This window comes from Oncorhynchus kisutch, linkage group LG2 (genome assembly GCF_002021735.2).
Source record: "Oncorhynchus kisutch isolate 150728-3 linkage group LG2, Okis_V2, whole genome shotgun sequence".
Lineage (NCBI taxonomy): Eukaryota > Metazoa > Chordata > Actinopteri > Salmoniformes > Salmonidae > Oncorhynchus > Oncorhynchus kisutch.
Window position 1 is genome coordinate 68,703,450 of NC_034175.2, and position 26,071 is coordinate 68,729,520.

The 26,071-nt window shown below is 43.1% G+C and overlaps 1 protein-coding gene across 2 annotated transcripts in view; it reads right to left on the reverse strand.

The window, feature by feature from the left end:
* The window catches only part of LOC109870689 (amine oxidase [flavin-containing]), a 67,246-nt gene that overhangs the window by 30,584 nt on the left and 10,591 nt on the right, over positions 1-26,071 (reverse strand). For both annotated transcript variants that reach the window (XM_031800769.1, XM_020461283.2), the window contains exons 2-3: positions 473-567; positions 165-302 (exon numbers count right to left, since the gene is read on the reverse strand). Coding sequence is in view for 1 of the 2 variants with exons in the window: in XM_020461283.2 (XP_020316872.1) it covers positions 165-302; positions 473-567 (233 nt within the window). In the remaining variant the exon portion in view is untranslated. The remainder of the gene's footprint in view (positions 1-164; positions 303-472; positions 568-26,071) is intronic.

Below are 26,071 nucleotides of genomic sequence, written 5' to 3' on the forward strand. Positions count from 1 at the left end.
GCAAAGCCCTGCGGCCACAGTGTTTCAGAGAAACCAATGGATCTATGATGGATCTGTCTGTTCAGGCCTCCCTGGATAACAATTGCCACTGTTTTTGAGGGACTGATGTGGCTAATACTGGTCCTACACTGGTTTTCAGCAAACAGGCACACGCGCACACACACCTTTACATAATGCACCAGTCTCTCCTCCTCGTTGACTTTGTAGGTCTTGACTCCACACTCTTTAGCCAATCGGAGGATACGATTCTGAGTAGGCCCGACGTAGGCCCCGCCCAGGTCAACATACTTAGTCTGCTCATTCTGGGGAGGGGGGGGAGAGAGAGAGAGTGCACAATCCTAATCCCATAGATCAATTGTGTTTGAATCTATAACCAAATCAGTTGCTTAAAAATGTTTTCGCTATGAACATGTAAAGCTGATTCTTATAGGGATTACACATTGACTGGCCTTTGGTCTGACATAGGTCTTACCTGTACGGTGAAGGTCCGTCCACCAACCCGGTCTCTAGCTTCCAGAACCACAGGACTCAGCCCTTTCTCCTTCAACAGCTTAGCTGCACTCAGCCCTGAGAAAGAGACAGACGGCCAGAGAGAGCAAGAAACAGTCAGAGAGAGAGGAGGAGAGGTAAGTGTAAACATGATGCTGATTATATGAAACATTTTGTATATAAACTATCCAACGATCCCCTCTGATAGAGCGAGAGAGAGACATGATGCTGAATATATGATACAAATATTTTGTATATAAACTATCCCCACTTTTCACATCTGTTTACCTTCCCCCTCTCATCATTCCCCCCCTCTCATCCCTCCCCCTCTCATCCCTTCCCCCTCTCATCCCTCCCCCCTCTCATCCTTCCCCCTCTCATCTCTTCCCCCTCTCATCCCTCCCCCCTCTCATCCCTTCCCCCTCTCATCCCTCCCCCCTCTCATCCCTTCCCCCTCTCATCCCTTCCCCCCTATCAACCTTTCCCCCCTCTCATCCCTCCCCCTCTCATCCCTTCCCCCTCTCATCCCTCCTCCTCTCATCCCTCCCCCCTCTCATCCCTTCCCCCCTATCAACCTTTCCCCCCTCTCATCCCTCCCCCTCTCATCCCTCCCCCCTCTCATCCCTCCCCCTCTCATCCCTCCCCCTCTCATCCCTCCCCCCTCTCATCCCTTCCCCCTCTCATCCCTCCCCCCTCTCATACCTCCCCCCTCTCATCCCTTCCCCCTCTCATCCCTCCCCCTCTCATCCCTTCCCCTTCTCATCCCTCCCCCTCTCATTCCTCCCCCTCTTACAACTCCCCCTCTCATCCCTTCCCCCTCTCATCCCTCCCCCTCTCATCCCTCCCCCTCTCATCCCTCCCCCTCTCATCCCTCCCCCTCTCATCCCTCCCCCCTCTCATCCCTCCCCCCTATCAACCTTTCCCCCTATCAACCTTTCCCCCTATCAACCTCCCTGTGCTTTGTTCTGTTGTGTAGATCAGGAGAGGAGAACCATGTAATATGGCAGGTTGTGATACAGTATGAGTCTGTGAGAAAGCAGAAGGCTAGAGGTACAGCTCCTTGGCCCAGTGGAGGAACACTGATACATTTCAATTTAAAGGCTATATTGGCAAAGGAAACATTGGTTAACATTGTCAAAGCAAGTGAAATAGATAATAAACAAAAGTGAAATAAACAATACAAAAATTAACAGTAAACATCACACTCCCAGAAGTTCCAAAGGAATAAAGACATTTCAAATGTCAAACCAGGCAAAAGACCCCTCAGTGACACCAATACTCCTTATCCGGCCCACAAGAATGGAATGGTCTACCGTATCAGAAGCTTTGGCCAAGTCAGTAAAAATAGTAGTACAACATTGCTAAGAATCAAGGAGAATGGTGTCATAATGAATGGTGTCATAATGAATGGTGTCATAATGAATGGTGTCATAATGAATGGTGTCATAATTTAGGAACTTTAAATCAAATCAAAATCAAATCATTATTGGTCACATGTATTTAGCAGATGTTATTGCGGGTGTAGAGAAATACTTGTGTTCCTCGCTCCAACAGTGCAGTAGTATCTAGAGAAATACTTGTGTTCCTCGCTCCAACAGTGCAGTAGTATCTAGAGAAATACTTGTGTTCCGAGCTCCAACAGTGCAGTAGTATCTAGAGAAATACTTGTGTTCCTAGCTCCAACAGTGCAGTAGTATCTAGAGAAATACTTGTGTTCCTAGCTCCAACAGTGCAGTAGTATCTAGAGAAATACTTGTGTTCCTAGCTCCAACAGTGCAGTAGTATCTAGAGAAATACTTGTGTTCCTAGCTCCAACAGTGCAGTAGTATCTAGAGAAATACTTGTGTTCCTAGCTCCAACAGTGCAGTAGTATCTAGAGAAATACTTGTGTTCCTAGCTCCAACAGTGCAGTAGTATCTAGAGAAATACTTGTGTTCCTAGCTCCAACAGTGCAGTAGTATCTAGAGAAATACTTGTGTTCCTAGCTCCAACAGTGCAGTAGTATCTAGAGAAATACTTGTGTTCCGAGCTCCAACAGTGCAGTAGTATTTAACAATACACAACAATACACACAAATCTAGTAAAAGAATGGAATTAAGAAATATATAAATATTATATTGAGCAATGTCGGAGAGGCATTGAGTAAAATACAGTAGAATAGAATACAGTATATACACACACAGATGAGATGAGTAAAGCAGTATGTAAACATTATTTAAAAAATTATTAAAGTGGCTAACCAGACACATTATTAAAGTGGCCAGGGATTCCAAAGTCTAGGGCAGCAGACTCTAAGGTGCAGGGTTAGGTAACGGGGTGGAAGCCGGCTAGTGATGGCTATTTAACAGTGATGGCCTTGAGATAGAAGCTGTTTTTCAGTCTCTCAGCCCCAGCTTCGATAAACTTGTACTGACCTCGCCTTCTGGATGATAGCGGGGTGAACAGGCCGTAGCGCGGGTGGTTGATGTCCTTGATGATTTTTGTTGGCCTTCCTGTGACATCGGGTGCTGTAGGTGTCCTGGAGGGCAGGTAGTTTGACCCTGGTGATGCGTTGGGCAGACTGCACCATTCTCTGGAGAGCCCTGCAGTTGCGGGCGGTGTAGTTGCCGTACTAGGTGGTGATACAGCCCGACAGATGCGCTCAACTGTACAAGTTTGTGAGGGTTTTAGGGGCCAAGCCAAATTTCTTCAGTCTCCTGAGATCGAAGAGGCACTGTTGCGCCTTCTTCACCACTGTCTGTGTGGGTGGACCATTTCAGATCGTCAGTCACGTGTACTCTGCGGAACTTGAAGCTTTCTACCTTCTCCACTGTGATCCAGTCGATGTGGATAGAGGCGTTTCCTCCTCCGTTTCCTGAAGTCCACAATCAGCTCCTTTGTTTTGTTTTAATTAATTAATTTCACCTTTATTTAACCAGGTAGGCTAGTTGAGAACAAGTTCTCATTTACAACTGTGACCTGGCCAAGATAAAGCAAAGCAGTGCGACACATACAACAACACAGAGTTACACATGGAATAAACAAACATACAATCAATAATGCAGTAGAAAAATATTTATTCAGCATGTGCAAATGAGGTAGGATAAGGGAGAAAAGGCAATAAATAGGCCATGGTGGCGAAGTAATTACAATATAGCAATTAAACATTTGAATGGTAGGATGTGCAGAACATGAATGTGCAAGTAGAGATACTAGGGTGCAAAGGAGCAAGTTAAATAAATAAATACAGTATGGGGATGAGTTAGATTGGATGGGCTATTTACAGATGAGCTATGTACAGGTGCAGTGATCGGTGAGCTGCTCTGGCAGTTGGTGCTTAAAGGGAGGTATGAGTCTCCAGCTTCAGAGAATTTTGCAGTTCGTTCCAGTCATTGGCAGCAGAGAACTGGAAGGAGAGGCGGCCAAAGGAAGAATTGGCTTTGGGGGTGACCAGTGAGATCTACCTGCTGGAGCGCTTGCAGCTCCAGCAGGTAGAGTGGGTGCTGCTATGGTGACCAGTGAGCTGAGATGAGGTGGGACTTTAGCAGAGACTTGTAGATGACCTGGAGCCAGTGGGTTTGGCGACAAGTGTGAATCGAGAGCCAGCCAAAGAGAGCATACAGGTCGCAATGGTGGGTAGTATATGGGGCTTTGGTGACAAAACTGATGGCGCTGTGATAGACTGCATTCAATTTGTTGAGTAGAGTGTTGGAGGCTATTTTGTAAATGACATCGCCGAAGCGGAGAATCGGTAGGATGGCCAATTTTATGAGGGTATGTTGTTCACGAAATAGGAAGCCGATTCTAGATTTAATTTTGGTTTGTAGATGTTTAACATGAGTCTGGCATGAGAGTTTACAGTCTAACCAGACACATAGAATATGTGGACAACTAAAAATACCTATGTCAGAACCGTCCAGAGTAGTGATGCTATACGGGTGGGCAGGTGTGGGTAGCGATCGGTTGAAGAGCATGCATTTGGTTTTACTCGCATTTAAGAGCAGTTGGAGGCCACGGAAGGAGAGTTGTATGGCATTGATGCTCATCTGGAGGTTTGTTAACACAGTGTCCAAAGAAGGGCCAGAGGTATACAGAATGGTGTCATCTGTGTAGAGGTGGATCAAAGAATCCTCAGCAGCGAGAGCGACATCATTGATGTACACAGAGAAGAGAGTCGTCCCGGGAATTGAACCCTGTGGCACACCCATAGAGACTGCCAGAGGTCCGGACGACAGAACCTCCGATTTGACATACTGAACTCTATCGGAGAAGTAGTTGGTGAACCAGGCGAGGCAATCATTTGAGAAACCAAGGCTGTTGAGTCTGCCAATAAGAATGTTGTGATTGACAGAGTCGAAAGCCTTGGCCAGGTCGATGAATACGCCTGCACAGTAATGTCTCTTATCGATGGCGGTTATGATATCGTTTAGGACCTTGAGCGTGGCTGAGGTGCACCCATGACCAGCTCTGAAACCAGATTGCATACCGGAGAAGGTATGGTGAGATTCGAAATGGTTGGTAATCTGTTTGTTAACTTGGCTTTCAAAGACCTTAGAAAGGCAGGGTAGAATAGATATAGGTCTGTAGCAGTTTGGGTCTAGAGTGTCTCTCCCTTTGAAGAGGGGGATGTGACCGTGGCAGCTTTCCAATCTATGGGAATCTCAGACAATACGAGGTTGAGAGAGGCTAGCAATAGGGGTTGCAACAATTTTGGCAGATCATTTTAGAAAGATAGGGTCCAGATTGTCTATCCCGGCTGATTTATAGGGGTCCAGATTTTGCAGCTCTTTCAGAACATGAGCTATCTGGATTTTGGGGAAGGAGAAGTGGGGGAGGTTTGGGCGAGTTGCTGTGGGGAGCGCAGGGCTGTTGACCAGGGTAGGGGTAGCCAGGTGGAAAGCATGGCCAGCCGTAGAAAAGTGCTTATTGAATTTCTCAATTTATGTGGATTTATCGGTGCTAACAGTGTTTCCAAGTGCAGTGGGTAGCTGGGAAGAGGTGCTCTTATTCTCCATGAACTTTACAGTGTCCCAGAACATTTTTGAGCTTGTGCTACAGGATACAAATTTCTGCTTGAAAAAGCTAGCCTTAGCTTTCCTAACTGCCTGTGTATACTTGTTCCTAACTTCCCTGAAAAGTTGCATATCAAGGGGACTGTTCAATGCTAATGCAGAATGCCACAGGATGTTTTTGTGCTGGTCAAGGGCAGTCAGGTCTGAAGTGAACCAAGGGCTATATCGGTTCCTGGTTAAAAAGAAATTGAATGGGGCATGCTTATTTAAGATGGTGAGGAATGCACTTTTAAAGAATAACCAGGCATCCTCTACTGACGGGATGAGGTCAATATCCTTCCAGGATACCCAGGCCAGGTCGATTAGAAAGGCCTGTTCGCTGAAGTGTTTTAGAGGGCATTTGACAGTGATGAGGGGTGGTCGTTTGACCGCAGACCCATTATGGATGCAGGCAATGAGGCAGTGATCGCTGAGATCTTGGTTGAAAGCAGCAGAGGTGTATTTGCAGGGCAAGTTGGTTAGGATGATATCTATGAGGGTGCCCGTGTTTACGGATTTGGGGTTGTACCTGGTGGGTTCATTGATAATTTGTGTGAGATTGAGGGCATCAAGCTTAGATTGTAGGATGGCCGGGGTGGTAAGCATGTCACAGTTTAGGTCACCTAGCAGCACGAGCTCTGAAGATAGATGGGGGGCAATCAATTCACATATGGTGTCCAGGGCACAGCTGGGGGCAGAGGGTGGTCTATAGCAAGCGTTAACAGTGAGAGACTTGTTTCTGGAAAAATGTATTTTTAGAAGTAGAAGTTTGATTTGTTTGGGTACAGACCTGGATAGTAAAACAGAACTCTGCAGACTATCTCTGCAGTAGATTGCAACACCGCCCCCTTTGGCAGTTCTATCTTGTCGGGAAAATATTATAGTTAGTGATGGAAATTTCAGGGTTTTTGGTGGACTTCCTAAGCCAGGACTCAGACACGGCTAGGACATCCGGGTTGGCAGAGGGTGCTAAAGCAGTGAATAAAACAAACTTAGGGAGGAGGCTTCTAATGTTAACATGCATGAGCTTTTACGGTTACATAAGTCAACAAGTGAGAGCACCTGGGGAGTAGGAGTGGAGCTAGGCACTGCAGGGCCTGAATTAACTGCTACGTCACCAGGGGAACAGAGGAGGAGTAGGATGAGGGTAGGGCTAAAGGCTAACAGGACTGGTCTTTTAGTGCGTTCAGAGCAGAGAGTAAAAGGAGCAGGTTGCAGGGTGTGAGAGAATAGATTCAAGGTGTAATGTACAGACAGAGGTATGGTAGGAGTACATTGGAGGCATTGAGTAATGATGAGAGAGATATTGTCTCTAGAAACATTTAAGCCAGGTGATGTCACCGCTTATGTCGGAGGTGGAACTATATGGTAGGTTATGGCATATTGAGCAGGGCTAGAAGCTTTACAGTGAAATAAGACAATAATCACTAACCAGGACAGTAATGGACAAGGCATATTGATATTAGGGAGAGGCATGCATAGCCGGGTGATCAATGGGGGTCCAGTGAGTGGTTGGGCTGGCTGGAGACACGGCGATTCAGACAGCTAGCAGGCCGGGGCTACAAGCTAGCAGACTGGGGCTAGCAAGCTAGCAGAAGGGCCTTAGAGGGATGTCTCGACGGAGTAAAGTCTGTTTTAGCCTCTGCGTTGGTGACGTCAATAGACCAGTCGTGATGGATTAGTAGGGTTCCGAGTAGCAGAGGGGTCCAAGTCCAATTGGCAAAATAGGTATTGTGGCCCAAGAAATTGCCCAATGGATCTATACAGCTAACAGTCCAATATGCTCTAGACAGCTAGCAGCTAGCGGGATGCGGCTTGCGGATGGGCATTCAGGGGTGGTCACGATGTAGAGGCCAGTTGAGTACACCCTCGAGTAGAAGAAGTCGTAGTCGAGTCGTGAATGATCGGCAGGGTTCCGTGCCCCGTACCGGCAGTAGAAGGCGCCCGGGTATTGACGTCGAGTGAGTTTAATTTCCTGACACCACACTCCCAGGGCCCTCACCTCCTCCCTATAGGCTGTCTCATTATTGTTGGTAATCAGGCCTACTACTGTTGTGTCATCTGCAAACTTGATTGAGTTGGAGGCGTGCATGGCCATGCAGTCATCGGTGAACAGGGAGTACAGGAGGGGGCTGAGCATGCACCCTTGCTGGGCCCCTGTGTTGAGGATCAGTAAAGTGGAGGTGTTGTTTCCTACCTTTAACCCTTCAGGAAGTCCAGGGCGGTAAGCACATTAAAGTTGGTCTAAAGTGTCAGGTAAGGTAGAGGTGATATGATCCTTAACTAGCCTCTGGAAGCACTTTATGATGACAGAAGTGAGTGCTACGGGGTGATAGTCATTTAGTTGAGTTACCTTTGCTCTCTTGTGTACAGGAACAATGGTGGACGTAAACCCCTTCACCCGCACTGAGGATAACACAGTGGCGATAGAGAGAGAGAGAGAGATTCTCTCTCTCTCTCTCTCTCTCTCTCTCTCTCTCTCTCTCTCTCTCTCTCTCTCTCTCTCTCTCTCTCTCTCTCTCTCTCTCTCTCTCTCTCTCTCTCTCTCTCTCTCTCTCTCTCTCTCTCTCTCTCTCTCTCTCTCTCTCTCTCTCTCTCTCTCTCTCTCTCTCTCTCTCTCTCTCTCTCTCTCTCTCTCTCTCTCTCTCTCTCTCTCTCTCTCTCTCTCTCTCTCTCTCTCTCTCTCTCTCTCTCTCTCTCTCTCTCTCACCACATAAGCCCCTATACTGTATATGCCACCCCTGACCTCTTGACCCCTGTACTCGGTGACCACCTGCTCACCTCAATATCATGTGAGTATAGAAAGCAGAATAGGAAAGAGCACAAGACTTCCACATCCTCAACACACCCTCAACACACACACACACACACATCTGAGGAATCCTAGTTCCCTACATGGGTAATAGGGTGTAATTTAAGACACAACATTCTTTCTCCACAGATAAGACTAGTCTGGTTTTCCTCTGCTGCTCAACAGTCAGACTACTCCCAATCATAATCTGGCGGTCTTGTTTCCGGCCTTTCAATATTGTTGTGGACAGATGAGTTGATACTAGGGTCTCCAGCATGGGTGTCCACTGTCCCTCCAGCAGGCTCACTTAGCCAATGGCTGCCTGTTGCATTGACTTCAGACCAGTTTGTCATTGCAGTGTGAGTGCATTATATTCTTTCACAGTTACCATAGTGACCCTAAGGCCATCTCTGTCTATAGCGTGATTCAATAAGACATCACATTTCACACGTGTAATTACAGTTGAAGCTAGACAAGGTCACAATGACACACGTACGTGCACACACACACACACACACATACACACATACACACACACACATACACACACACACACACAGTGGATTCTCTGTCCTTTGTCAGTCAAGCGGTCATTCAGACAGAAGACGCACAGGCAGCAATGTCCCAGAGAGAAAGAGATAGAAAGTGCGCAAGAGACAGAGGGACAAAATGAGAGAGAGAGAGATGGACTTGATAAAGAAATACATACTGTATTCCTCTTCACAGTCCATGTTGCAATCTCTCAACAGGTGCTCACATCTGTCTAAATGTTTTTATGGCCCCCATCCCTCTCCATCCCTCCATACATGTATCCCTCCATCTCTCCAGAGCACACTTAAGTCTGGAAAGCTACCAGGGTTTAAGTATACTTTTACCAAGCTTCTACATCCCCCCCCCCACACACACACACACACACCACTCTGGGGAGTACTATTTATGTTAAGTAAATTGATACTATTAGGTGTTCTCTATCCAAAGGTCAGACAAGCTCAATTGATGCTATTAGGTGTTCTCTATCCAAAGGTCAGACAAGCTCAATTGATGCTATTAGGTGTTCTCTATCCAAAGGTCAGACAAGCTCAATTGATACTATTAGGTGTTCTCTATCCAAAGGTCAGACAAGCTCAATTGATGCTATTAGGTGTTCTCTATCCAAAGGTCAGACAAGCTCAATTGATGCTATTAGGTGTTCTCTATCCAAAGGTCAGACAAGCTCAATTGATGCTATTAGGTGTTCTCTATCCAAAGGTCAGACAAGCTCAATTGATGCTATTAGGTGTTCTCTATCCAAAGGTCAGACAAGCTCAATTGATGCTATTAGGTGTTCTCTATCCAAAGGTCAGACAAGCTCAATTGATGCTATTAGGTGTTCTCTATCCAAAGGTCAGACAAGCTCAATTGATGCTATTAGGTGTTCTCTATCCAAAGGTCAGACAAACTCAATTGATGCTATTAGGTGTTCTCTATCCAAAGGTCAGACAAGCTCAATTGATGCTATTAGGTGTTCTCTATCCAAAGGTCAGACAAGCTCAATTGATGCTATTAGGTGTTCTCTATCCAAAGGTCAGACAAGCTCAATTGATGCTATTAGGTGTTCTCTATCCAAAGGTCAGACAAGCTCAATTGATGCTATTAGGTGTTCTCTATCCAAAGGTCAGACAAGCTCAATTGATGCTATTAGGTGTTCTCTATCCAAAGGTCAGACAAGCTCAATTGATGCTATTAGGTGTTCTCTATCCAAAGGTCAGACAAACTCAATTGATGCTATTAGGTGTTCTCTATCCAAAGGTCAGACAAGCTCAATTGATACTATTAGGTGTTCTCTATCCAAAGGTCAGACAAGCTCAATTGATGCTATTAGGTGTTCTCTATCCAAAGGTCAGACAAGCTCAATTGATGCTATTAGGTGTTCTCTATCCAAAGGTCAGACAAGCTCAATTGATGCTATTAGGTGTTCTCTATCCAAAGGTCAGACAAGCTCAATTGATGCTATTAGGTGTTCTCTATCCAAAGGTCAGACAAACTCAATTGTTCAAAACAAAAACAAGCTCTGACCGTTTCACTTTGTTGTTTATGCCAACAGCACTCTGGAAAAATAAGATAACTTCACTCTGAGTATTGCTTTGATAAACAACATTTTGCAGGGGGGGGTGTAATAGTGAATCCTTCCTAACATCAAAGGATGTCTTTGTTGCTCAGTTCCATTTGGAGAGAGGTCATTTGTCTGAATTGGACAAACAACAATGATTGTGTAATAAAAGACATGAAATGAGCCTGATGCCATATTCTCTCACACACACACACAGAGACAGCGAGAGACAGAGAGAGATAGAGAAATAATCGTTTGCAGCTCTGTAGAAGCCTGGGTCTGTACTTTGTCAATGGTAGGTTACGGGGGGGACTCTTTGGGGAGATTCACCTGCTTCTCATCTCTTGGCCACAGTAGACTATATGAAAACAGACATGGACCCCTTCTCTCTCAAGTCATTCACTGTCAAGCGAGTAACACCTCTGTTTGATCAGAGCCAAATTACGTTGTTCCTCAAAAGAAAAAACATAGAAACAACCACACATTCACAGCCCAGTAAGCTGTACAACATCAGAAATGCATACAGATGGGCACAAAACAGCACAGAAGAATACCAGAAAGCAACCTGGAAGCAAAATATCCAAACACACTTAGAAAACTTTCTGGAGACCACATTCACTCACAGTAAAGAAGGCATCAATCTAGCAGTAAAAAACATCAACTATATATTCAGGCAAATGGCAAAAGAAGCACAATTGAAATTGATCAATTGAAAAAGATCACAGACGACAATTGGTCTTCATAACTGTGAGACTTTAAAACTCTATAAACATACACTCAGAACCAAAAAAAGCACAGTACAACAGCAGCTGACACTAATTGAGGAGTCCATAAACACAAACAACTTCTGGCAAAATTGGAAGAAAAATAATAATAATCGAAACAAGAGGAATTAGCGATACAAAATGGTGACATATGGACAACCCATTTTAATACACTCTACAACACCGTTCAAATTGTCACAAACGCAGAACACCACCAAATTCATGAGAAGTTGAATGGATTAGAAAAAGCTATAAAGGACAATCAAAATCCATTGGACTCCCCAATTACTGACCAGGAGCTCTATAAGAAACTTCAGGCCATCAAATGTAAAACAAGCATGCGGACCTGATGGCATCCTAAATGAGATGCTCAAACTCACTAGTGCAACATTTCAATTGGCTATATTAAAACTGTTTAATTTGATCCTGAGTGTAGGTTATTTCCCTGACATCAAGGACTCATAACCCCAATCTTTAAGAACGGAGAAAAATTTGACCCTAACAATTACAGAGGCATTGGTGTGAACAGTAACCGGGGGAAGGTTTTCTGTAGTATTATAAATGTATGAGTTCTAAACTTCCTTAATAAGCTCAATGTCTTGAGTAAAAGCCAAATTGTATTAATACCAAAACATTGTACAACTGATCATATTGAGACCCTACACACCCTGAGAGATAAACATGTCCACCAAAATAATACCAAATACTTATTGACTTCCAAAAAGCTTTTGATTCGATTTGGCATACAGGACTGTTCTACAAAGTTATTGAAAGTGGTGTAGGGGGTAAAACATGACATAATTAAATCAATGTATACTGGCAATACGTGCAGCATTAAAATTGGCTAGAAAATAACAGAATTCTTTAACCAGGGGCGGGGCCTTCGTCAGGGTTGCAATCTGAGCTCTGCACTCTTCAAAATTTACAGCAACGAATTGGCCACTATTCTAGAAAAATCCTCAGCCCCTGGTGTTAGTCTCCGCAGTTCAGTGGAGTAGGCATTCAGTTAAATGCCTACTCTTCGCAGATGACCTATGCCTGCTGTCACCCACAGCACATGGCCTACAGCAGAGCCTGGACCTGTAAAGCAGTACTGCCAGATGTGGGCCCTGGCAGTAAACCCCAAAAATACTAAAATAATGATTTTCCAGAGAAGATCCAGATCTCAGGGAATTAGACCAAATGTCACGGCTCTCGTCGTAATGAGGATCGGACCAAAGCGCAGCGGGGTAAGCGTTCATGATTTTATTTGATCACAAAACACTCGAACAAAATAAACAAGAGGGAATACCGAAACAGTTCTGTCAGGTGCATAAACTATACAGAAAACAGAAATTAACTACCCACAAAACACAGGTGGGAAAAATGCTGCCTAAGTATGATTCCCAATCAGAGACAATGATAGACAGCTGTCCCTGATTGAGAACCATAACCGGCCAAAACATAGAAATAAAGAAACTAGAATGCCCACCCTAGTCACGTGACACCAAAGTTTTCAATTGGTACAAAATATATAGAGTACTGCACACACTACAACTACTTAGGTTTAAAAATAAGCTCAACTGGACACCTTAATGGGGAAGTGAATGAACTGAGAGGGAAATTACGCAGGGCATTCTACGCCATTAAAAAGCTAATTCAAATTGAAATACCTATTAAAATGTGGCTAAAACTAATTGAATATGTCATTGAACCAATTGCAGCATAAAGTGCAATTGGTAAACACAAGCATAAACACAAAGCAAAATGCAGTGCTATCTGGCCCTAAATCGACAGTACACCGTGGCTAAATATTTGACCATGGTTACTGATCAAAACCTTAGAAAAACTTTGACAAAGTACAGGCTGAGTGAGCACAGCCTTGCCATTGAGAAGGGTAGACACAGGAAAACCTGGCTCCCTGTAGAGGAAAGGCTGTGCAACCACTGCACAACAGCAGAACCTGAGACAGAGCTGCATTTCCTGACAAAATGTCAAAAATATAAAACCATTAGAGTGTAATTTCCCCAGATTTGAAACCCTTATTCAAGGTTTCAAAGACCTCTCTGATGAGAGTAGGCTACCCGTCCTGTTGGGGGAGGACGCAGAGAGCTGTGGGTTGGCAGCGCACTACATTGCTGCCTGCCATAAGTTGAGGGACAGTGTCTGACAGACCAATCAACCTGCACATGTACTCTACTGTATGCTTATTGTTATTGTTCAATGTATGGTTATTTTGACCCTTGGTTATTGTTGTTACTGTTGTACCGTTGACAATTTTGATTAGATTTTTACGTTGTTACGTCATGCCAATAAAGCAAATTGAATTGAATTGAGAGAGAGAGAGGCACATTCTCTGAAAGAGCCTTTTACATTCAATGGGTGTTTTCCCTTTCACTTGGAAGTAGAGACATATCAAGAAGCTGATTAAACAGCATGATCATTACACAGGTGCACCTTGTGCTGGGGACATTAAAAGGCCACTTTAAAATGTGCTGTTTTGTCACACAACACAATGCCATAGATGTCTCAAGTTGAGGGAGCAGGAATGGGGCATGCTGACTGCAGGAATGTAATGTTCATTTCTCTACTATAAGCAGCCTTCAACATCGTTTTAGAGAATTTGTCAGTATGTCCAACATGCTTCACAACCGCAGACCGCATGTAACCATGCCAGCCCAGGACCTCCACATCCGGCTTCTTCACCAGCTGGATTGTGTGAGACCAGCCACCTGGACAGCTGATGAAACTGAGGAGTATTTCTGTCTGCAATAAAACCTTTTTGTGGGGGAAAACTCATTCTAATTACAAAGGCCTGGCCCCCCAGGGGGTGGGCCTATAGCCTTCCAGGCCCACTCAAGACTTCGCCCCTGCCCAGTCATGTGAAATCCATAGATTAGGCCCAATGAATTTATTTCAATTGACTGATTTCCGTATATGAACTGTAACTCAATAAAATCATTGAAATTGTTGCTTTTTAAATTGTTGTTCAGTATACAATGCAGTGAATACTGTATAAAGGTACAAAAGAGACTATTTTGAAGTATTGATACAGGATAGGGTTATTGGGATAGTGTTTGCAGTAGAACGTGGAGTGGTGCTGGGTTGTTTACTCTCCACTATGGAGTAAGGCATGGAAAATATGGCTGGGTGAACCACAGAGAATATGGCTGGGTGAACCACGGAGAATATGGCTGGGTGAACGACGGAGAATGGCCGAGTGAAGCATGGAGAATGGCCCTAAAGGGATTACTACCATTGAGGAAAAGGTCAGTGAGTTTTTTAATAAAATGCTAGAAGATAATGACTTCTCTGGGAAAATGAAGGTCTCTGCTTCCCTCTCAATTCCTGTTTCTCTCTCTCTTGCTCTCTCTCAATAACATTTCAATTTAAGGGCTTTATTGGCATGGGAAACATATGTTTACATTGCCATAGCAAGTGAAATAGATAAAGAACAATGTAAGGGACTTCCTCCTCTTCTTCCGAAGAGGAGAGGCGAGAAGGATCGGAGGACCAAAATGCAATATAAGTGTCCATGGTTCTTTTAATAAGAAATACTACACATGAACACGACTGAAATACAAAAACAATAAATGTGGAACGAACTAAACCCAAAACAGTACTGTGTGGTGAAAAACACAGACACGGAAACAAACACTCACAAAAGTAAAAAAAAAACATTTCAACTTTAATATTATGAGCAAATAGTTAAAGTACAAAAGGGAAAATAAATAAACATAAATATGGGTTGTATTTAGAGGGAGGAGTTGGGAGTTAATTTGATCTCCTACGAATTCTCAAAAGGCAGCCCGACCTCCGCACCCTTTTTCTCCGTCTTTTTTCTTCATGCAAATGACAGGGATTTGGGCCTGTTCCCGAGAAAGCAGTATGTACTTCGCTTCGGTCTCATTAAAAGGAAAAAGCTTCTTCCAGTTCGAGGTGAGTAATCACTGTTCTGATGTCCAGAATTGATTTTCAGTCATAAGTGACAGTAGAAGCAACATTATGGACAAAATAAGTTAAAAAATAAGTTAAACAACACAAAAAATAAAATAAAAAATAGCACAATTGGTTAGGAGCACGTAAAACGTCAGCCATCCTCTCCGGTGCCATATGGTTCAGTACTACACAAATTGGTTTAATGATATATTTACAAGCTACTTAAATGGTAACATACACACTTAATACGTTAAAAACAGGTCCCTAGCGGACTGACAACAATATGGCTGCTTGTTAAAAAAGACATGGAGGGCGAGAGAGAGAGAGATGGACAGAAACACTTAACATTGGTACACTTAGAAACTACTCTCACATACAGTAATCCTATATTTTGCACACGAACCACCGCCCGCTTGGAGTAAGAAATCATGGATGAAACCCTTGGTTCACCGTGTATCGCTCTCGGAACCGGGCCACCTTGGAAAGGGGGTTGGGCCTTTTTGCGGCACGCTTGTAAGGCTCTGATTGTCCAAAAAGGTTCCAACAAGTCTTCTGTTGTTCTCCTCTGCAGTTGTCCGGTATCCGGTGACTTGTCGTGTAGTCCTGAACAAAACTACAGAGTTTCTCCCTCCATTCGCACTGGAAGATGCTTCTTTGAAGATAGGCTAGCCAGCCGTGCCGATGGTTCCCAGTGGGGTGATGAGAGTAACGTAATATGATGGTTTGAACAGAGTAGTAGAATGGTCCCACTTAATATCACTTTCAAAGATACTTTACTTAAGACAGCTAATCAGCTGTACCAGCGATTGTCCGGGAGGTAAGTTTATCGTCTCTACCTCATGTTGAGATTCAGAGTTCAGACCACTTTAAACGTTAGCTGCAGCTTTATGGCCCTCTGGTCTGATGTGTATTTTCTTAACCCATCATTATATGCAGTTTGTTCAAAAAGGGTGGTTCCATCAGGCTGACACACTCAAACCTTATTCAGGAGCGTGACTTGTCACTGTGCAAAGCTTACACTACCGTTCAAAAGTTTGGGGTCATGTAGAAATGCCCTTGTTTTTGCAAGAAAAGCATTTTTTTTTTGTCAATTTTAAAATAGCCTTTTAAAATGATAATGATCCATTTGTTGTTAACTGATCATTAGATAACCCTTTTGCAAATATGTTAGCACAGCTGAAAACTGAAGGTAATTCCATGTGAGAAATTGACAAGAAAATATAGATCTTGTGCAACTCAATGTGTGCTACTCCATTCACAGAACAGCGCAAACAGAATAGAAAGAGTGGGAGGCCCTGGTGCACAACTGAGCAAGAGGACAAGTGTCTAGTTTGAGAAACAGACATCTCACAAGTCCTCAACTGACAGCTTCATTAAATAGTACCCACAAAACACCAGTCTCAACGTCAACAGTTAAGAGGCGACTCCGGGATGCTGGCCTTCTAGGCAGAGTTCCTCTGTCCAGTGTCTGTGTTCTTTTGCCCATCTTAATCTTTTATTGACCAGCCTGAGATACAGTATGGCTTTTTCTTTCCAACTCTGTGTTCACATGAGTTCTCCATCACTACAGTGACTTGCAAAAGTATTTATCCCCCTTGGCATTTTTCCTATTTTGTTACATTACAACCTGTCATTTAAATTCATGTTTATTTGGATATCATGTAATCGACATACACAAAATAGTCAAAATTGGTGAAGTGAAATGAAAAAAATAACTTGTTTAAAAAAAAATAGAGATACAAAACGGAAAGTGGTGCATATGTATTCCCCCCTTTGCTATGAAGCCCCTAAATAAGATCTGGTGCAACAATTACCTTCAGAAGTCACATCATTAGTTAAATAAAGTCCTCCTGTGTGCAATCTAAGTGTCACATGATCTCAGTATATATATACACCTGTTCTGAAAGGCCCCAGAGTCTGCAACACCACTAAGCAAGGGGCACCACCAAGCAAGCGGCACTATGAAGACCAAGGAGCTCTCCAAACAGGTCAGGGACAACGTGGTGGAGAAGTACAGATCAGGATTGGGTTATAAGAAAATATCATAAACTTTGAACATCCCACGAAGAATAGAAAGAATATGGCACCACAAAAAACCTACCAAGAGAGAGCCGCCCACCAAAACTCACGGACCAGCCAAGGAGGACATTAATCAGAGATACAACAACAAGACCAAAGATAACACTGAAGGAGCTCCCAAGGATGAACCAGACTTGTGGTGGTCTGCAAAAAAAATTCTGAGGTCTTTATTTTGATTTTCCCATGATGTCAAGCAAAGAGGCACTGAGTTTGAAATTGGGTAACCAGTAACCTTTCAGTTACTGGCCAACGCGCCAACGCTCTAACCACTAGGCTACCTTCAGCTCCAATACATGGTAACCCACTTCTCATTTAGCCTAGGGCTCTGCATGGCACTCTGGTCAGAAGTAGTGCGCTATACAGGGAATAGTGTGTCATTTCACTAACTCTTTCATCATGCAGTGGTAGAGAACTCATTTGAACACATACTGTGGCAAGACAAAGTATGTGAACCCTTTGGAGTTACCTGGACTTCTGCATATATTGGTCAACAAATTTGGTCTGATCTTCATCTAAGTCACAACAATATATATAAACACAGTCTGCTTAAACTAATAACACACAAACAAACAATTATACACAAACAATTATTCATGTCATTATTGAACACACTGTTCACAGTGCAGGGTGGGAAAAGTATGTGAACCCTTGGATTTAATCACTGGTTGACCCTCCTATGACAGCAATAACCTCAACCAAACGTGTTCTGTAGTTGCGGATCAGACCTGCACAACGGTCAGGAGGAATTTTGGACCATTCCTCTTTACAAACCGGTTTCAGTTCAGCAATATTCCTAGGATGTCTGGTGTGAACCACTCTCTTGAGGTCATGCCACAGCATCTCAATCTGCTTGAGGTCAGGACTCTAACTGGGCCACCCCAGAAGGTCAGGACTCTAACTGGGCCACTCCAGAAGGTCAGGACTCTGACTGGGCCACTCCAGAAGGTCAGGACTCTGACTGGGCCACTCCAGAAGGTCAGGACTCTGACTGGGCCACTCCAGAAGGTCAGGACTCTGACTGGGCCACTCCAGAAGGTCAGGACTCTGACTGGGCCACTCCAGAAGGTCAGGACTCTGACTGGGACACTCCAGAAGGTCAGGACTCTGACTGGGCCACTCCAGAAGGTCAGGACTCCAGAAGGCATATTTTCTTCTGTTTAAGGCATTCTGTTGTTGATTTACTTCTGTGTTTTGGGTCGTTGTCCTGTTGCATCACCCAACTTCTGTTGAGCTTCTATTGGTGGACAGATGCAAAATGGTGGACAGATGCAAAATGTCTTGATAAACTTTGGAATTCATTTTTCCGTTGATGACAGCAAGCTGTCCAGGCCCTGAGGCAGCAAAGCAGCCCCAAACCATGATGCATCCTTCACCATACTTTACAGTTGAGGTTTTGATGTTGGTGTGCTGTGCTGTGCTGTGCCTTTTTTCTCCACACATAGTGTTGTGTGTTCCTTCAAACAACTCAACTTTAGTTTCATCTGTTCACAGAATATTTTGCCAGTAGCACTGTGGAACACCCAGATACTATTTTGCGAACTTCAGGACGTGCAGTAATGTTTTTATTGGACAGCAGTGGCTTCTGTAGGGCCCTCCCATGAACACCATTATTGTTTAGTGTTTTACATGTCGTAGACTCGTCAACAGAGATGTTCGCATGTTCCAGAGATGTCTGTAGGTCTTTAGCTGACACTCTAGGATTCTTCTTAATCTCATTGAGCATTCAGCGCTGTGCTCTTGCAGTGATCTTTGCAGGACGGCCACTCCTAGAGAGAGTAGCAACAGTGCTGAACTTTCTCTATTTATAGACAATGTCTTACCGTGGACTGATGGACATCAAGGCTTTTAGAGATACTTTTGAAACCCTTTCCAGGTTTATGCAATTCAACAATTCTTAATCTTGGGTCTTCTGAGATCTCTTTTGTTCGAGGCATGGTTCACATCAGGTAATGCTTCTTGTGAATAGCTAACTCTAATTTTGTGAGTGTTTTTTATAGGGCAGGGCAGCTCTAACCAGCATCTCCAATCTCATCTCAATGATTGTACTCCTGGTTAGCTGACTCCTGACTCCAATTAGCAATTAGGGGTGGCAGGGTAGCCTAGTGGTTAGAGCATTGGACTAGTAACCGGAAGGTTGCAAGTTCAAACCCCCGAGCTGAAAAGGTACAAATCTGTCATTCTGCCCCTGAACAGGCAGTTAACCCACAGTTCCTAGGCCATCATTGAAAATAAGAATTTGTTCTTAACTGACTTGCCTGGTTAAATAAAGGTAAAATAACATTTGGAGAAGTCATTAGCCTAGGGGTTCACATACTTTTTCCAACCTACACTGTGAATGTTTAAATAATGTGTTCAATGTGTTCAATATAGACAAAGAAAAATACAACAAATTGTTTGTTATTAATCTACTGTGTTTGTCTGTTGTAAGATGTAATTTTAAGACCAATTCATGCAGAAATCCAGATAATTCCAAAGTGTTCACATACTTTTTCTTGTACATCTGTTGTCATAGCTGCAGACAGTGACTGACATGGGGAAACTCTTTTTGGTGTGAATCCTGTTTTGTTCGTGCCATAGATATGGTCTGTGGTCTGTGAGTGCACCGTCACTCACTCCACTCCCTACTGGGTGTGGTGTGTTAAATGTCTGTCAGACTGTGTGTGTGTGTGTGTGTGTGTGTGTGTGTGTGTGTGTGGACAGACAGGGTGACACGTCTCTGAGCCAGGTAACAGTGTGTTGCTCTGCAGAATCAAATATTTTTTCCCCTTCTCATTTTATATTTGGCTAGAAATTCAAAAAGGAAATGATCTTAACAGAGAAATGTCATGTCCCTAGTATGGTTAAATGAGATGCTATTTTCAAATAAATGACTTAACGTTCATTATTTGATTAATGAATCAGGCAATAATCAGGCTATAATCAATAACTACTCATTAGGAATCCGGGCCACCACATAAGTATGAGCTTATATAGAGCGGCTATCTCCCGAATCCACTCTGTAAAAGATCTGCAGATCTTTTACATTAATAGCAGTCAATCATGAATTATTCTTTACCTTCTATCGGTTTCATCTGAACGTCATAGAATTCTTGGTTATCTGCACGAACCCTGGCATAAATTATGAATCAGCAATATACAAATTGGCTTCATTATTTATTTACTAACTAACTAAATAATCACAGAAATACATCACAAACAAACAGTAGATACTGGTTACTAACAATGATAGGAAAGTCCCTAGTGGGCTAAGCTGATATGACGGCTTGGTAGACAAAAGGAATGGGCTGTGGACTGAGAAAGAGCGGGAAAGACAAATGGATTCATCACACACAGTCTATAACTATATTAATTGAAATGCTAATCCTTTGCCCCTGAATGGCAACTCATTCAAAAATAAATTTCTAATCATATTTACGCTTGGATGTCGTTGTTGTCTTCTCTGTTGGAATCCGGTCCGTCTGCTGGAGAGTTCATCAGTGTCTCTCTGGTTGTGTTTCCCCTAAGATCAAAGTCTTTTGTGGTTGTTAGAATGGATACTTCAGAGTACCCTTTGGAAATGTTCTCATAGAATAGATGTTTCTGCGGATGTCTGTATTCTCATCCTAACTTTACATAATTTCTAGCTACAGACTAGTAATTAGTGTCTAAGATTTTCCTCTTATTCTGTAGGGATCAATAGTCTCAGAGTTTAACCAATTGCAGCTGTGTAGCCAATGTTCCACGTGGAATAGTCTTTTGGTAGAGTTGTAGTTCTACCTTTTGTGACTAGGGGGCACTATTTTCATTTTTGGGGAAAAAATGTTCCCGTAGTAAACGGGATATTTTGTCAGGACAAGATGCTAGAATATGCATATAATTGACAGAATCCATACTCTCATTTAGAAGGTTAATATCACATTACATATTTTCACAAATAGTTTCATGTTTAATCACATACTTTTCACATTATTTACATGTAAACCTGACAGCTGGGAAATGTACACTTTAAGAGATATAGTTATGTGTGTTTCTTGTACGTCATGAGATCACCAAATGAAAACACACTCGTCACAACTGTCCCTTAAGTGTCCATGGACTATTCCCACATTCTCAAAAGTAGCAATAGTGTTTAATCTCCCATTTTGGGGATTTAGGAGTTCGGCCAAGTGAAGTCCTTTATTCTCTCTGTGCTCTATCCCACTCTTTCTGCATGACCATGGGGTGAGAGTCTCCACCAGGAATTTATGACCTGAGATAACAAAACCTGGATGTAGGAGAGAGAGTGAAAGAGAGGGGGAGGAGACACGATCTACACCCAGAAAGGGCCACTTCATGACAGAAAAATGTCCTCCTGTGTGCTACCTATATCCCCCCACTTTAATGAAGACAGCTTCTCCACCCTGGAGGGGGAAACCAATCATTTCCAGGCCCAGGGACATGTACTAGTCTGTGGCGACCTAAATGCCTGGACAAGAACCTAACACCCTCAGCACACAGGGGGACAAACACCTGCCTGAAGGTGACAGCATTCCCTCCCCCATATGCCCCCCTAGGCACAACTACAACAACATAACCAACAACTCCTGCAGCTCTGTCGCACGCTGGGCATGTACATAGTCAATGGTAGGCTTCGAGGGGACTCCTACGGTAGGTACACCTATAGCTCACCTCTTGGCAGTAGTACTGTAGACTACTTTATCACTGACCCCAACCCAGAGGCTTTCAAAGTGTTCACAGTCAGGCCACTGACACCCCTGTCAGATCGCAGAGGCATCAAAGCCAAAGGAACTGAATAATATTAAGAAATGCTACAGATGAAACTACAGAGTTTGTATGATAAATACACAGTCACACGCACATACACAGCACCAACACCTATGCACACATGTGCACACCCAAGGAACTAAACCACAGGAGTACACCGTCATCTCAGCGTTTAAACATGAAAGATCTTGGGTTACAAAACATCCACCGCAACACACAAACATATGCTCATCTGGCTTCTACCAGTTTCAATACACACAGTGCTTATTACTGGGCAACAAGATTGTGAGGACAGCCTCGTTACCATGACAACAGTAAATGTAGAGATGGAGCCACTTGTGTGTGTGTGTGTGTGTGTGTGTGTGTGTGTGTGTGTGTGTGTGTGTGTGTGTGTGTGTGTGTGTGTGTGTGTGTGTGTGTGTGTGTGTGTGTGTGTGTGTGTGTGTGTGTGTGTGTGTGTGTGTGTGTGTGTGTGTGTGTGTTGGCAGAGGTAAATGTTTTCATTGTTGTCCGATTGCCTTGCCTCTACTATTCAGAGGACCAAAACCAGCTTACAGCCGGTCCTCCTTAGTAGGGGTGACATAAGCAGCTACATAGGTACAATGCTATAATAGACTAATAATACACAGCACAAAACACTAGGAGTGTATTTTGTTCAATAGCTTACAAGCTGTCATGACAGTCCCAAGTTGTTGCATCGATAAGGAATTTATTATAGTGTTTAAGGTTGTTGAAAGTAGACACATTCAGGCCCCATGGTCATCTCAGGGGCCAAACAAGGCCAGGACCCGTATTCACAAAGTCTTAGAGTGCTGATAGACAATAGGATCCGTTTTGTATGTTATGGACAGGGGAACCTGATCCTAGATCAGTACTCTTACTCTGAGATTCTGTTTGAGCACAGGACCAGGAGCCCAACTATGATCGTAAATGATCCCTAGTAATCTACCTGTAATAGATGAGACTCTAGCCTGGTACTAGATTTGACCACTGTCTAACCCAATCAGAGCAGACACATAATCACTCACCTCGAATATCCCTCTATGCTCAACTTTGATCCCTCTTTTTACTCTCCTTTCTCTTTCTCCCACCCCTCTCTTCCCCTAACTACCTCCTCCTTCCTTCCTTCCTTCCTTCTCTCCCTCCCTCCTTCCTGTGTTTGTGTGTGCGTGTGAAACTCAAAGACGTCTCAAAACAATGAGATGAAACAGTTCTGCCTCTGACAACGTGGAACGTTCTTTCCCTGCTCTACCTAAACAGAACAGCAACACAAAACAGAAATCCAAGAGTACCTTCTGTCACTGTCCCTAGGCCCTAAAAACGCTATATATCGATCTGCAGAGGGGAGACATTTACAAGATGCGGCAATCACATTTCCCGTCTCATGTTTTCGGGGCTCAGACAGTGATTGCCATTTCAGATCTAACAAACAAAGTAACCGTATCGAAAAGCAATTATAGGGAGGAGAGATGTGAAATAGCATGTTAGACTGGTCATTTCTGCAAGGTAGAGAGAGAGTAGAACTAGCTACACTAACACAGCATTAATAATAGCCTTTGATTATGCTGCCTGTGAGTCCATCAGAGAACTAATAACCATCTACAGAAAGATTGGCTCTATGTTGAGTTCTTCAGCTCTATTATTGTATGTCCTGAGTCTAGGTGCTAAGTAGCTTTGGGATTTTTTTTTTTTTTGTCCCACAAAAAAATGCAACAAAGCCCCTATTCAAAGCCCTCACTCTTTCACTCAGAAACTTATTTCAGTCAGTCTGCCTGCCACTCAGTAAGAGTCTGGCAGGAAATATTTGCCAGTGTGTGCACATGTGTAGGCTACCCCCCATAACGTTGCAAACCCCATTCAGAAGATAGGGAAAGATACTTTTTTTATTAGTCAAGAATTAATTTACTTTTACAATGCTAGTTAGGGATACTATCGTTATCATGTTTCACATTGGATGTATTAACTATAAAAAGGGAAGACATGTTTCTAATTCTGCTACCGCTCTGCACACACAAGCTTGTTACCTAGCTTGCTCTGGTCTAGCCAACTCTCATAAGTTCAAAGAAATGCAAAGTTCCTCCATAGAGGCCGCTCCTCCGTAGGTATAATGATGTGGGTGTAATTGAGATAACGCATGTCATCACAAGATGAGCCTCCTCCTCCACCCTCTTTCCCCACCTGCAAAAGGTCTGTCGCATCTAGCTTGTCTGCTCCATAGCAAGTTGCTCTATCCGCACTAATTGAGGAAGTTATCTAATGAGCTAAATTAAAGAAAAACACAAAAGAACGATAAGAACCGGTACTTTTTGGAGGGTGAGAACCAGTTCAGGACTTTATTTTGCTGGTCGGAACAATGGAACGGAACAAAAACAAATGGTGGTTATGTCCAGAACGAAACGATTGAGATTATCTGAGATTATCTGAGATTTGCATAAATCAGAGATCTGCAGAGTCAGAGGCTCTATGATGTCATAATAGCCGAATATATTGATAAAAGTCACCTTGTCCGAGTGACATTTACATGGTTATCAAAAGCCTATACGAAACACAGACCTTATTTGAAGTGTTTCTAAAATTCCCTCAGCCACCCTCATCTATATTCCTTTTCTGTTTGCCCAATTACAATAAAACACACACACACAGAGTGAGAGAGACACAGACAGAAGCCTGAGATTACCCCCTCTGTCTCTCCAGCTGAGCAAACAAGAAAAAAAGCAATCAACTCACTTTTATCATTAGATATCTCGGTAGTGTGTGTGTGTGTGTGTTTATATTTACCTGCTATAGATGAATCAGACTATAGATGTCTCTCTCACCCTAGACACAATGGCAGCTATGGGTTGGAATACATTATGTTTGAAATACTGTATGTTTGTTCATCTGACTGATTGGGAGAATACATCTTTCTCTAGTCTGTAGCTGATTATTCCTGGGTGAATAAAGCTTCTGGTCCATGAAAGCTGTCCTCCCTAAACATGTTACACTCAGCTCCCCTCCCTCTCCACCTCCCCCTACCGCCAATTCAATTTCAATTTAAGGGATTTATTGGCATGGAATACATATGTTTACATTGCCAAAGCAAGTGAAACAGGCAAACAAAAGAGAAATAAACCAAAAATAAATAACAGTAAACAATAAACTCACAAATGTTCCAAAAGAATAAAGACATTTCAAATGTCATATTATGTCTATCTACAGTGTTGTAACGATGTGCAAATAGTTAAAGTACAGAACAAAAAGGTAAATAAATAAACAGATATGTATTTACAATTGTGTTTGTTCTTCACTTTTTCTTGTGACAAATATTGCCACAAATCTTGCTGCTGTGATGGCACACTGTGGTATTTCACATAGTAGATATGAGAGTTTATCAAAATTGGGTTTGTTTTCAAATTCTTTGTGGGTCTGTTGTAATCTGAGGAAAATATGTGTTTCTAATATGGTCCTACATTTGGCAGGAGGTGAGGAAGTGAAGCTCAGTTTCCATCTCATTTTGTGGGCAGTGTGCACATAGCCTGTCTTTTCTTGAGAGCCAGGTCTGCCTATGGCAGCCATTCTCAATAGCAAGGCTATTCTCACTGAGTCTATACATAGTCAAAGCTTTCTTTAAGTTTGGATCAGTCACAGTGGTCAGGAATTCTGCCACTGTATACTCTCTGTTTAGGGCCAAATAGCATTCTAGTTTGCGCAGTTTTTTTGTTGTTGATTGTTTCCAATGTGTCAAGTAAATTTATTTTAGTTTTCTCGTGATTTGGTTGAGTTTAATTGCGTTCTTGGAGGACCAGCTTGCTTAGGGGACTCTTCTCCAGGTTCATCTCTCTGTAGGTGATGGCTTTGTTATAGAAGGTTAAGGAATCGCTTTCTTTTTGGTGGTTGTGGAATTAAACGTCTCTTTTCTGGATTTTGATCATTAGTGGGTATCGGCCTAATTCTGCTCTGCATGCATTATTTGGTATTTTAAGTTGTACACGGAGGATACAACACTACACTACACAACACTACACAACACTACACAACACAGTGTCCTCTTTAGAGAGGTTAGCCATGGATGGAATTTGTTATTATTATTATTATATATTTTATTTCACCTTTATTTAACCAGGTAAGGCTAGTTGAGAACAAGTTCTCATTTACAAATGCAACTTGGCCAAGATAAAGCAAAGCAGTG